Source organism: Dermacentor silvarum, chromosome 5 (assembly GCF_013339745.2).
Source record: "Dermacentor silvarum isolate Dsil-2018 chromosome 5, BIME_Dsil_1.4, whole genome shotgun sequence".
NCBI classification, from domain to species: domain Eukaryota; kingdom Metazoa; phylum Arthropoda; class Arachnida; order Ixodida; family Ixodidae; genus Dermacentor; species Dermacentor silvarum.
The window spans coordinates 76,807,526-76,820,921 of record NC_051158.1 but is presented as its reverse complement, the minus strand read 5'-3'; the positions used below and the strand labels follow the sequence as shown (position 1 = coordinate 76,820,921).

Genomic DNA, 13,396 nt, shown 5'->3' with positions numbered 1-13,396 from the left:
CTGTTTTTGCGTCGGCGTCATCTTTGTCGCTCGTAACCGAGCGAACAAACACAGCGAATGATGAAAGTGAACGCGCAGCGCAGCGGGGGATGAAAGACGCGAGGAGGAAAGCGGAGGAAGAGAAAGGTATGGCGAAAGCGTGAGAAGAAAAGCGTAGTGCAGTGCAGCGACGATCTTACGAGATGGCGCCAGAGTAGCGCGCGAGCTGGCACCAAAGTAGAGTGACTAAAATTAAGTAGCGGCCAGGGGCGCGATCGGAGATCTTTGTTCGTTTCGCGTTCTGTTCAGTTGCTGCAACGCCACAAAGTGGAAGACACAGGGCATCGCTACTTTTTTTCGCTGCGATGCCCGCCCGTTACAAAGGGTGAGGCCAATAAATCCAATCGTCTGGGAGGTCTCTCTGTGGCGGCTGTTGTGAATCGCGCCCACGCGTTGCCCATTGGTTCTTTATTCTATGGTCTCCAGAATATAGAGAGGCAGTCGCGCCACATTTCGCTCCGTTTGCAACGTTCCGCACGAGACAGATTGTTCGCACCAGCCAATACACCAAATTTCGCGTTAGAGGATATCGCAATCGCCAGTGAATTTATTTATCTTATTTTTTTTTTCGTGCAGGTAGTCACGTTACGTAGTTCAATGGATGATTGGGGCATACTAATTCAGCCTGTTTCAGCTGCGTCAACTACTTCTTGGTGGTCTTTCAGTTACCACATCTACGCTGTACCCAACGTTTTTTTACTGTATACGGTGGTTATATAACTATGCGGCGTGCCTCATAATCAGGACTGAATTTGGCGCATAAAACCCCAGAAAGAAGAAGATAAATTAATAGGCTGTACCCCTTTCTGAACCATACCTGTTTTCAATTTTTTTAATTCGTTTGCCGATTTACAAGAGGGAACTTGTTCACTTGAAATGTCTGCGGCGTTACACGGTGTGGCCACTTTAGCGTGCGCCTCCTGTATTTTTTTACGCTTGTTGCTTAGATAATTTAGTTTCAAAGTGAGTTTCAAGCTTTCAGGCGCGACTTCGGGGCTACGGTATTGGGGTGTTATCCACTAGCGATGAGCACAAACAGCAAATTGTGCGGCCGTTCCTTTCTCCATGGCGGCCGTGAAACCATAATGAAACCGAAACAAGTTAGTTAGGAAACAAATCCAAGCCTAGCCTAGCTTAGGCAAGTTGGCAAACGAGGCAGGTGGCGCGGTTGTATTTCCGTTTCTTTTCTCCTCTTGCTCGGTAAGTTGCGTGGTTGTGTGCTCTTTACTTGTACGTGAAATCGAACTTAATCGGCGAATTTCATTGCTAATACTGATCATAGAATGGCTTAATATGAAGCATGATCTACCTTTACTATAACCTATAGTGTGATTAAGTGACATTTTCGCTTTTTTTCTGTGTCTTAGGCACTTCAGCCAGCAAGATGGGTCGCCGACCCGCAAGATGGTAAGTAGAACTCGTTGTCACGATGCATTGAGGAATTTTGCATTTGTGCGCAATCTTTCGTATCACTTATCGCAACTGTCGCTGGCGTTTTCTCACATATTTTTTTTTCTTGTGACAGTTACCGCTACTGCAAGAACAAGCCGTACCCCAAGTCGCGGTTCTGTCGTGGTGTCCCCGGTGAGTATCCCGGCACTAGGCTTAGCTGTCATTGAAATTGCAAGTTTCCGCTTGCACCCGTTGCCTATGACCGCACTCTACGCTGCATATGACTTCCTAAGATACTAAAGAGTAGATTATTAAGCATGTTGCCCAAATCAGTCTTGCTCCTAGGCGGCTTTACTAACTGTGAACTCGTTAGTGGCATTGTGGTGGTGTCCGCGTGGACGTGTAGAGTTATTAATAACCAGAAAAATGGCCAGAAAGATATCCGTAGGCCTGTGAACTCTTGACGAGCATGATATTTGTCTACTACTAGTACCAGGCTTTTACCACGTGTGAAGCGCCGTCGTCGTTCAGTGGTCTTTCGAATTTTCGTGGCAGAGCAAGCGATTTCAGCATTGGGCAGCCCTAGCTCGTCAAATGTACGAAATTATACGAAATGCTACGAAAATCTACGAAATGCTGTGCTGACTTATGCTGATAACTGGCGTAGCGGAGTGATTAGCTGGATGGCTGCATTCGAAGCAAAGATCTCTGCTGCCAATGAGGGTGCAGGAAAGGTGTCGTCAATGCACTCATCCTGAAGTTTGTATTAAGGCTAGCAAATGGTGGCTTATCTTCAATGACTGCTGGTTCTAACTCCAAGCTGTAGTAATTTCACTTGTTTTTAGTCTACAATTTATAGAGCTGTGCAGGCATGCAATGTTGCAAGTGTGGATGACCATACATCAGTCTAGCGGGCATGGGTGGCTTAATTCACAGAAAGTGGAAGGTTTTTCTGTTTTGAGGCATCAATTTAGCTGTCGCTGTTTAGGCACTGTGTGTGACAGTGGCACTCCATTGACTTGAAGTAAATATTTGTATAGGTATACTACAAACTGCAGTTTCAAACTGATAATATAGGTGGGAAAAATGTATTGGCGCTTATATGTGCTGCCGGTATAGCTCGAAATGATAGGCAATGAATGGATTTGTGTTAACTTCAAACCCTCATGTTTCAACCATCTTTGTGGTTTCCCATACTATGCTCGTTTGACATTGCAAACTTGTATTGTGGCAACAATTGGCCTTTATTTCTATGCAAATTTGTTGTAATGCAATAATTAGTCCTTATTCTATTAGATTAGCTTCAGAATGTTTCAGCTCTATTTTATATTTCGTATGTGTTACTGCTCCAAAAATAAAAGGCAAAATATTGTATGGAGGCTTTCCTACACATCTAACTTGCCCTAATATAACCAAAATGACCACATTCATGCTAGTAGAGCTGTGATATGCAATTTAAAAAAAGTGTGGGGAACAGAGTTCATCAGGAATGTCACCAGCCCACATGCTGCCACCATAAAGTAAGGCACTAAAGAGAAAAAATGGCTTCACCTGTGTCAGTAAATCACCCCTTTACAATACAAAACACTACTACCACCGTGTCGTGCTGCTAAGCACGAGGTTGTGGGATCAAATCTCGGCCACGGCAACCACATTTCAGTGGGGGCGAAATGCAATAGCGCCGGCCTGTGTCCCATGCATTGGGAGCACGTTAAAGAATCGGTTCCATGGTGGTAAAAATTAAGGGAGTGGCTATTCTGCCGGCAGCCAGGAGAAATAAGTTTTCGAAATTCTCCCGGCAGTCGAATCTCATTGGCTGATGGAGTGACGTCTGAAGTGAGGGCAAAATTAAATTTTTGGCATTGAAATTATATTTCTCCCAGCTGCCGGCAAAATGCCAAAAATTTAATTTTGCCCTCACTTCTGACGTCACTCCATCAGCCAATGAGATTCTACGGGGTGCCTCATAATCAAATAGGGGTCTTGGAATGTAAAATCATCAATTTATTACTCTTACTGCCAGGAGAGCCAGAAAAAGTGCAACGGAGTAAACGGGTAGTGACACCACCTTGAAGTCTGGGTGCCAGTGGTGCTATGCCTCGACACATTGCAGTTGGCGCAAGCCTTCCCATCAACCTTGGTCTGGTGCAAGCTCGAGGAAACAATGGATGACGACCAGTTAGCTTTATTTGATATTCCACGTTGCTTGAATGATTCCACAAGCTTTCCAAATCTTGATAGTCTCGAACCCACATATAACGAATTATTGTGTATGTGGAACAGCTGTAAAAGCCCCTTGAAAATGTCTGTATAAAATGTTTATTTTATATATGGAAATTGCCTATACATTGAACTTTTTTGTGATCCCCATCAGATTCGATACATCCCGAGTTCGACTGTAGTGGCCCATGCCTAGACTAACCACTTTCCTGGTTTGTCCTGTGGTGTGTCCCTGGAAATGTGTGATAACAGCCCTCTTGCTATGAGCCTAGCAAGTAAAATGAGCTTTCGCTGGAAGCCGCATAAAAATGCACCATCCAATTGACAATGGCCATGACGGTTGGCACTTGACAATGGCAAATGCTGTTTCAAATGCTCATGTAATTAATGTGCTGGCAATATTTTTGGCTCATTTTCTTCTTGGACATGTGCGTTAGAATTGGGTAAGAACAGTATTTCGAGGTAGCATAAGAGCACGTAGTGCAAGCCATGCCGGCAGAAAGGAACTGTGTAGCATCATAACTGTCGTGGTGGTGGGACCTAATGTGTTTCCGAGAGTAAAAAATGAGCCCGGGCCGTGGAACTTAAGTCTTTCTGCACCTGTTTTCTCCTCGCTGCAGACCCGAAGATCCGCATCTTTGACTTGGGCCGCAAGAAGGCGCGGGTGGACGAGTTCCCGCTGTGCATCCACCTCATCTCGAAGGAGTTTGAGCAGATCTCGTCCGAGGCGCTGGAGGCTGGCCGCATCTGCGCCAACAAGTACCTTGTCAAGACCTGCGGCAAGGACGCTTTCCACCTCCGGATGAGACTCCACCCCTTCCACGTCATCCGAATCAACAAAATGTTGTCGTGTGCTGGCGCTGATAGGTGCGTTCTGCCACTTTTTTTTCTCGGGACCACAGGTTTGCACCACAGTTCTGTACAGGAATGAGGAACTCCTGGTCCTAGTGTGCAGTTCAACTTGGGAATGATGAGCAGTAGGTGGATATTCTTCTGGGTGTTGCAAATTAAGCGTTTTCCTTAAATTCTTGTTACAAATACAGCAATCTTGCAGTGGTTATGCAGGTGGGCAGGCTTATTGGCTTGATGTGTTTAGAAAAAAAAAATTGAATTCAGTAAACTGCAAGAACGTCTGAAGCGATGAGCGTGGAGATTAGACAAATCTATCTAATAGCTGTCGCCCCTCAGCCAGTAAAAAAAAAAGCCTAGCGGTACCGTGTCATTTTTAGTGCTCTGGATTTAGAATGTTGGCACCAGGAAATCGTGAATAGGAACATATCAGCAAGGTTCGGTATTTGGCCTGTGTATTAGGAGGCATGCTCTTTCAGCTATGCTAGTGCCAAACGCCGAGGAGCCTGTACACTTGGGAGGACAGTTTAGATGTGTTGATTTTTTTTTCAGTTTTGGAATTAAGATTAGAATGGTTCTTGATGGTAATGAGCGGAAGGTGGGGGGGGGGGGGTAGGTTTGGCATCTAGAGGACTGAAGCCAAGGGGTCCAGTGACACCTTGGCAGTTGCTAGGGTATTAAGTACCTGGAAAAGGGTTGTTAGCGGATCTGCCAGAAATGGGTAATTTAAAAGATGGATTCTTTTGGAAGCTGTTCGAACAATGACTTCACTTACTAAATTAAAAAGCTACCCCTCCCTGTACTTCAGTTACCGCTCTGCAAAAATTTCTTAGCTCAGTATTTATAACCAGGGTGCTGGAAGACGGGGTAATGGAAAAGTGCTTTCCTAGCAATGCGGGAGTCATTGGAGAGTGTTTCTGAAGAGCTGGGGCCTGCTAGTATCGATCCAGAAATTTGTTGCATGAAAACTTGAAGGTGACTCTTAAGGGGTGCCACATTCTCCTTTGTGGAAGTTAGCATGCCACAGCTGTTTAGTGGCTATGGCGTTTTGCTAGTAAGGCTGTGGGTTCGATGTCGGGTTGCAGCGGTCACATTTTGATGTGGGTAAAATAAAAACCTGCGCATATTTAAGATCCAAGTACAGGTTGAAGCCCGGACCACACGTGCACTCGCCAACGCGTGCTTGTGTCTGCAGCGCCTTGCAAGGAATGCAGTTTGCATCTGCAAGACGTGTGCCAGCGGGTGCTCACTGGTATATTGGCTAGACGCTTTTGATGTGCTTCAAAAATGCTCCATCTGGATTTGGCTACCATCTGTCGGTCGAGCGGGTGCAGGACTAAGCTGCTCTTTACAAAGCGTGGACAGACGAGCACGTATTCCAGCCAGGTTGTGCACATAACAAATGTTGCGCTATATATGCACGACGTGGCTTCAGGAGCAGAGATGCAAGCCAGCCTGAGTGCCGTCCGTGCATGCATAGGTGTGCAGATGCGAGCTTGCACTTGCCAGCAATCATACGTGTGCAACTCCGGCATTAGAGTCCGTACTATGGCGTGCCTCATAAGCGGATTGTTTTACTCCAGAATTTAAGTTGTGGAAATTTCGAATACTAGATGAGGTCGGAGCCTGGACACCCTGAAAGCTGCTAGAAATCAGCCTGATGCAGTTTCTCTCTTTTACTGGTTGCAGGCTGCAGACGGGGATGCGTGGTGCCTTTGGCAAGCCCCAGGGCACAGTCGCCAGGGTGAAAATTGGCCAGAAGATCATGTCAGTGCGCGCCAAGGAGCAGCACAAGGAGAACGTCATCGAAGCGCTGCGTCGTGCCAAGTTCAAGTTCCCCGGCCGCCAGAAGGTTCGCTGTGCTTTTTTTTCCCCCCATAGCAGCATTTTTGTTAGCAGTGTGCTGGGACGAGATCGCGCAAGCATCTGGCTTTCCAAACACTCACTTGCGCTCTAGTGGTTCGCCGGTGCCGTGCTTTTGTCGGCATGGCGAGGTGGGAGCGTGGATTGAACAGTGCCTACTCGGTGACGCACAAGGCAAAGCAAATGGTTGGAAAGTGAGATGCATGGATGATCTTGCCCTACAGCGCCACACAGTTGACTTCCATTCATTCAACCTTGACGGGACTGACAAAATATATAGAATTATCTGGCAAATTTTAGCAAAATACAGAAATACCAGAACACGCCGCCGAATCAAATATGCGCCCACTTTCTATGGAGGGACCTGGTTCCCGGATAAAAAGTTACGTTGTTTACTCTGGACATGAAATTTTCAGGAAATATTCAATCTTGTGTGCTGCTGATAACAAATATGCAATTAGTTTTTTAAGCGAAGCTTTTTATAGGCTCACGGGTGTCGGCGGTGGTGGTGTTCGCTGAAAAGTGGGCTGATCCTGGTGATAGTGCAGAAAGGGACCAAGCTCAATGTTACAGGGACCTGTAACACGTCCTTGAACTACCCTTGTCACACGTGGTACCTAAATAGACAAAATCACCAGCCCTTCTCTCGAGAAAATGGGGGTCAGTGAAGCTTGTCGTCCGATTCTAGCGTGAGGGCTTTCGAAGCCCAGGCGACGCATGAGCAAAGAGCCTCGGACCCTGAGTTGCGGGAGCGCAATGTTGAGGCCAAACATCAATGAAGAGCCGCCGAGCTTGAGTTTAGGGCAAACGAAGCGGAACGCCTGTGAGTGTCGTCTTGCCGCAAGCTTTGCTTACCCCCATTTTCTTGACGGGAAGGGCTCTGAATTTTTCCAAGTCAGTTTAAAAAAAGTTGCAGTCATTTTGTTATAAATTTTAGATGTGACTTGCAAAAAATGCACTGCACCAAGAGAGCTAAAATTAAGCAGCTATCTTCCTGAATATTAAAAGAGTGCAAGTTTGCATTTTAATGTTAAACTATTTTAGCTGAAGTTATGAAATCCTTAAGTTGCAACTTTGCAAATGTAAATTTTTATTGGTGATATCCGATTTCAAAATGTTGCGGTGTCCTAAAACACTATCATGGCTTTCGTGCACTCTAATGCACTCTTTGCCAGGCATTCAGGCAAAAAAAAAAAAGAAATCGAGAGGATTGAATAAGTAGCAGGGACGTAGTGCTGCTCCCACAATTTTACACTTGAATAGAAATGACATTGAAGGACCTTTTATGCAACAAAATCAGTTTTTGGAAGCAGTGTTGAAGGCTCGTTTTGGCAGAAACTGAAGCTGCAAAGGTGATCTTTCAAACGAGACCGAGATGGCCTGGATATGATGATACTGTTGTGGAATAGTGAATGACACAAAATGGGCCATTCCAGCAATTTCATTGGAAAAGCTGAGCAGTTCATAGGACAGTGGTTTCTTCCTCAACGACATCTTATTTTGAGCTAGTTTTTTGCGAGCAGGTGCGCCCTGATATGGGGATTTGAAAATAAATGAAAAAGAATTTTAGTGCACTTTTTATCTCCCAAGACCCATGTTGACTATGAGGGGGGACGCGGGGATCAGATCGCAAAAATAGCAGAAAAATCGAATTTTGGAAACCGCGCGTTTCGGTATCTGCAACACCTAATCTATGCTGCATCAAAATGGTTTGGCTAAAACGCACTAGAAGTGCAAGAAAAAATATCTCAATTCGCAGAGCGAGAACATTAAATTGCACAAAATCACTGCAGTTCATGGGGCCATCTCTCTCGTTTCCCTCCACCGAGCACTGAAGGATCATGGTATTGTTCGAAAGCTCAAAGTTTTGCCGTTCCTCTTCTCATTTCTTCGGTCGTCGCCATCTTGTAGCAAACGCACAAACCCAACAGAAGCGTGGGTCTGCTGGAGATAGTCACACGGGCCCTGCGATAAACCCGTCGCGGTGGCTAACTTAGCTAAGGTGTTAGCTAAGTGAGCACGAGCTCTCGATCTCGTGTTAACTGAGCACGAGCTCGTGGGGTCGAATCCTGGCCGCGGCGGCCACATTTCGATGGAGGCGAAATGCACAAATGGACTGTGCTTTTGTTGTAGTGCATGTTAAAGAACCCCAGGTGGTCAAAATTAGTCCGTAGCCCTCCACTGCGGTGTGCCTCGTAAATCGGAACTGGTTTTGGCACGTAAAACCCCTGAAAGAAGGGCCCTCCAATGAAAGTGGGCCTCTGGTCGGCTGTCGTGCTGAAAAGCGTCTTCCCATTGGTTGCTGCTGTGGCAGCAGGCAAGATGGCAACCGCAGTTGTCTGCTTTGCAAACCACGCTGGCGTCTTCACTTAACATGCAGAATTTGGATTTATGAGAGCTCCTAAGTTTGTGATAGATCGTCGCTTGTTAGATAAATCTAGGACGAAGCACGCCTTTGGAATACGGAAGCACAAGCTTCCTATGGCAAAAAAATACGGTGATCAGCTGGAGAAGCAAAGGAGCACTTAACTGAACGTGCCGTGCCGCGCTACCTTACACAGTGAATTACGTGCTGCGCTATCTTGCACCGTGGGACTCCAGCAGCGAAACCGACAATCGCCCTATGCCATTGGCACCGATAACGCAGTCGAAGAAAGACGCGCCAACAGCGGCTCTCGCGCGAATCGGCCAAGATCACATAGAGGCGATGCGGGTCGAAGGTTACCATCGCTGGCAACGAGGGTGTAATCAGTTGCTGATGAATTGTGTGACACGTACACGCCGCCTCCGAGCGAGTCCCAACTGTTGACGAGTTACAGTGTGATAGCCAAAAATTCGCCGGACGAATCGACGTCCTAACATCGCGCCATTCAGACATGTCTCAAGTCTCGTTTCGTGTCAGCGGTGACGGCAGTAAGCGCGAGCATGCAGTGTTAAAACATGGTATGGAACTGGGAATACTTTGCATGTTTGCCCAAATGACTAATCTACATCAAGACAGTCTTAAATTTTTTTGGGGTCCTCAATTTTTTACTCAACATACCATGCATGTGACCGTTTCACTGCATAGAGCCATGTACACTCGGCCACAAAATATTGCGGGGGGCGCGAGCGCGTGGCAAAGCGGTCCTCCTCTCCTTCTAGCGGCGCACCCCTGGTGTCGAGACCAGGGGCGGATCCAGGTTTTTTCTGAGGGGGGGGTCAGCTTCTGTCGATGATGATGATGATGATGATGATAGTAGTAGTAGCCTTTATCATTTACCGAAATTCACCGTTTCTGCTCACGATAAACCCGCGTTTTATACGGCTAGAGCAGCACCTGTAGCCTACAAGGCTTGAGAGGGCAAATCACTTTTTTTTTCTTCTTTTTTTGTATTTATTGCCAAGAAGTTCGCGCTGTTTTTATTCCCCGGCCGCCACTGTCATCATGAAAACGAGTGTTACCTCGCGCCATCTAGCCCGCCGTGGTGGCTCAGTCAGTTCAGGCATTGCGCTGCTGAGCACGAGATCGCGCGATCGCATCCTGGCCGCGGCGGCCGCATTTCTATGTAGGCGAAATGCAAAAACGCCCGTGTGCTTGCGTTGTAGTGCGCGTTAAAGAACCCCAGGTGGTCAAAATTAATCCGGGGCCCTCCACTACGGCGTGTCTCATAATCAGAACTGGTTTTGGCACGTAAAACCCCAGAAAGAGGAAGAAGACCTGTAGCGAAGCCAGGTACGGTTTCTCCGTGCTTATAGGAAAAGGACGTTACCCAATACAGCCATGTGCTTGGCGGCTGTGCCTGATCATGCAGGTTGTTCAAAACTAAGCTTTATGGTTTTCTTAAAATTAGGCACTGGGAGGCACGCGAAGATCACCTGTGCAAATAAGTTATGTGGCCAGGGGGGCACAAAGTGAGATGATAATTATCGCTGTGAGCAGCCCAATTAACTAAAATTGAACAATTATTTTTGTCGACTGCAGTAAGTGGGTATGTTTGTATTGTGAGACGTTGACCAATGCGATGTCTTTATTTCCGAGCAGTCGCCCGAGTCAGAGACGAAGCACCGCACGAGACAAAAGATGATGATGAGTCGTATGTACAGATGACGACGACGATTTGCACAAATAGCGCGCACACAAGATGATGAGTCGTTTGTGGAGATGACGACGACGATATGCGCAAAATGCGCTCACACTAACTTCCCCCCTTCAGGAAAGCGGTCAGCAAGACCGCAAACTAGAAAGGGTAGGTACGGCGAATGTAGGGTTTCAGGCGAGATACGTGAACGATTTCCGTAGTGCGGCGGCGGCGGTCAGTAGCTGAGCTGACAGGAGTGACGCTGTAGTTAACGGCCGAAGTTCGTTGCAAAACGGTGTAGGGGCCGAGATATCTGTGGAGAAATTTTTCACAGAGCCCCGGTGCGCGAACAGGTCTCCACAAAAGAACTTCGTCGCCTGGGCGGAACGAAGCAACGCGACGCGTCGCATCATAGCGAATTTTCCTTTTGTCCTGAATGGTATAGCGGTGTTGGCGCGGGCAAGTTCACGGCACCGGGAGAGGCGAGCGGCAAATTCCTCAGGAAGAGACGCGGATGGAGCAGCAGGTGCTGAAAGGAGTGTAGTGTCCAAGACGAAAGACGGCGCACGACCGTACACCAGGAAGAAGGGACTGTAATTGGTTGTACGTTGGACGGCAGTATTATACGCAAACGTCACAAAAGGTGGGATGGTGTTCCAGTTGGTGTGATCGGGTCGAACATACATTGACATCATGTCAGACAAAGTTCGATGAAAACGCTCCGTAAGACCATTTGTTTGCGGATGGTACGATGATGTGGTCTTATGGATGGTGTCCGAGGCCTGAAGGACTTCACGGAGGACATGCGATAGGAACGTCTTGCCACGGTCACTCAGGAGGACACGAGGTGCGCCGTGGCGCAAAACGATTCCGTGCACGAAAAACTCGGCGACTTCGGAGGCAGTACCAGAGCGAAGAGCCGCTGTCTCAGCGTAGCGCGTTAGATGATCCACTGCGGTAACGATCCAGCGGTGACCAGCGGGCGTGAGTGGGAGGGGTCTATATAAGTCTATGCCCACAATTTCGAAGGGGGTGTACGGGCATGGTAGAGGCTGCAGAGGACCGGCTGGAAGGGATGTCGAGCGTTTTCTGTGTTGGCATGATGCGCAGGAGCCAACGTATTTGTCGACTGAGGTGGAAAGGCCCGGCCAGAAACAACGCGTTTTGATGCGGTCGTAGGTCTTATGAAAGCCCAAGTGGCCAGCCGTCGCGTCGTCGCGAAATGCTTCCAATACTTGGAGTCGAAGTGAGCGAGGTATTACTGGCACCCACCGGTTACCGGAAGGATGGTAGATTGATCGAAATAACGCTCCACCTTGAAGCTTAAAACGCGAAAGTTGTCGTCTTAAGCGACTGTTGGGGGGTCGTGCCAAGCCAGTAAGTCGGTCGATCAGCGTACGGCAGTATGGGTCAGTACGTTGGAGTGAGACGAGGTCAGTAGACGGGAGAAAGTCAACTGAGGCAACTGACTGTCCCGGGCTACTGGGCGTGCGCTGAGACGTGTGGCTAGATGGTGACGTGCATACCGAAGGTGAAGCATGGGCGTTTGGGGACAGCGGGCAGCGCGACAAAGCGTCGGCATCTTGATGTTGTTTGCCGGACTTATACGTGACAGTGAAGTCATATTCCTGTAAGCGCAGTACCCAACGGCCGAGGCGTCCAGACAAGTTTTTCAGGGACGACAACCAACAGAGAGCATGATGGTCGGTCACAACTGTGAAATGGCGGCCGTAGATATAGGGACGAAATTTTTGTATTGACCACACGATGGCGAGGCATTCCTGTTCTGTAATCGTGTAGTTGCGCTCAGCAGGAGAAAGAGCACGACTTGCATAAGCCACGACTTGCTCTTCGGACTTCTGATTCCGCTGCAGCAGGACAGCGCCAATTCCATGCCCACTGGCATCAGTGTGTAGAATAGTCGGGGCCGTTGCATCGAAATGACGGAGCACGGGCCCTGACGTGAGAACTCGTTTGAGGGTCTGGAAGGCGGCTTCACAGTCGTTCGACCACACAAAGGACGCGCTCGAAGTCAGAAGTTTGTGTAGAGGAGCGGCGATGGTGGCGAAGTCACGGACAAAGCGGCGGAAGTAGGACGCCAGTCCTAGAAAGCTGCGGAGTTCTTTAAGAGCGGTTGGTGGCGGAAATTGCAGTACTGCAGCGATTTTATCGGGATCAGGCTGGATGCCATGCTTACTGACGACGTGGCCCAATACTTTAATGCTTCGGCTTGCAAAGCGACACTTTTTAGTATTGAGTTGGAGACCAGCTTTTGCTAGACACGCGAGAACTTGGTCTAGACGTTGTAGGTGCTGGGAGAAACTCGACGAAAAGATGACAATGTCGTCCAAGTAACAAAGGCAGGTCTTCCATTTTAAGCCACGGAGTACTGTATCTATCATACGTTCAAACGTAGCTGGTGCATTGCACAATCCAAAAGGCATCACGTTAAATTCAAAAAGGCCATCAGGTGTAGCAAACGCAGTCTTTTCTTTATCTGGCTCATGCATGGGAATCTGCCAATATTCGGAGCGCAAGTCGAGGCTCGAGAAATACTCGGCACCTTGTAAGGTATCCAAAGCATCGTCAATACGAGGCATTGGATAAACATCCTTACGGGTAATTTTGTTGAGCGCCCTATAATCGATGCAAAAGCGCACAGAACCATCCTTTTTTTTTTAACAAGCACAACAGGAGAAGACCAAGGGCTTGCTGAAGGCCTTATAATGTTGCGTGTCAGCATGTCGTTCACTTGTTCTTCTATAACTTTTCGCTCCGAAGGTGACACACGGTACGGGCGACGGCGAATGATGCGAAAGCCGTCTGTTTCAATTCGATGAGTAGTTACAGTGGTCTGACCCAGGCCTCGCGAAGAAACGTCAAAACAAGCTTCATGCTTCATTAAAATGGTGAGGAGTGCATTGGTCTGGGCCGGATTGAGATCTGCACTCAAGGTGGCTTAATAGCACCAG

General features: G+C 47.9%; 1 protein-coding gene across 2 annotated transcripts in view; it reads left to right on the top strand.

Annotated features, from left to right (window-relative positions):
- The window catches only part of LOC119453495 (60S ribosomal protein L10-like), a 295,540-nt gene extending 288,017 nt beyond the window's left edge, over positions 1 to 7,523 (top strand). For both annotated transcript variants that reach the window (XM_049668198.1, XM_049668199.1), the window contains exons 2-5: positions 1,407 to 1,446; positions 1,565 to 1,623; positions 4,272 to 4,518; positions 6,190 to 7,523. In XM_049668198.1, the coding sequence (XP_049524155.1) occupies positions 1,424 to 1,446; positions 1,565 to 1,623; positions 4,272 to 4,518; positions 6,190 to 6,457 (597 nt within the window). In that variant the 5' untranslated portion in view covers positions 1,407 to 1,423 and the 3' untranslated portion in view covers positions 6,458 to 7,523. The remainder of the gene's footprint in view (positions 1 to 1,406; positions 1,447 to 1,564; positions 1,624 to 4,271; positions 4,519 to 6,189) is intronic.
- Positions 7,524 to 13,396: the final 5,873 nt, after the last annotated feature.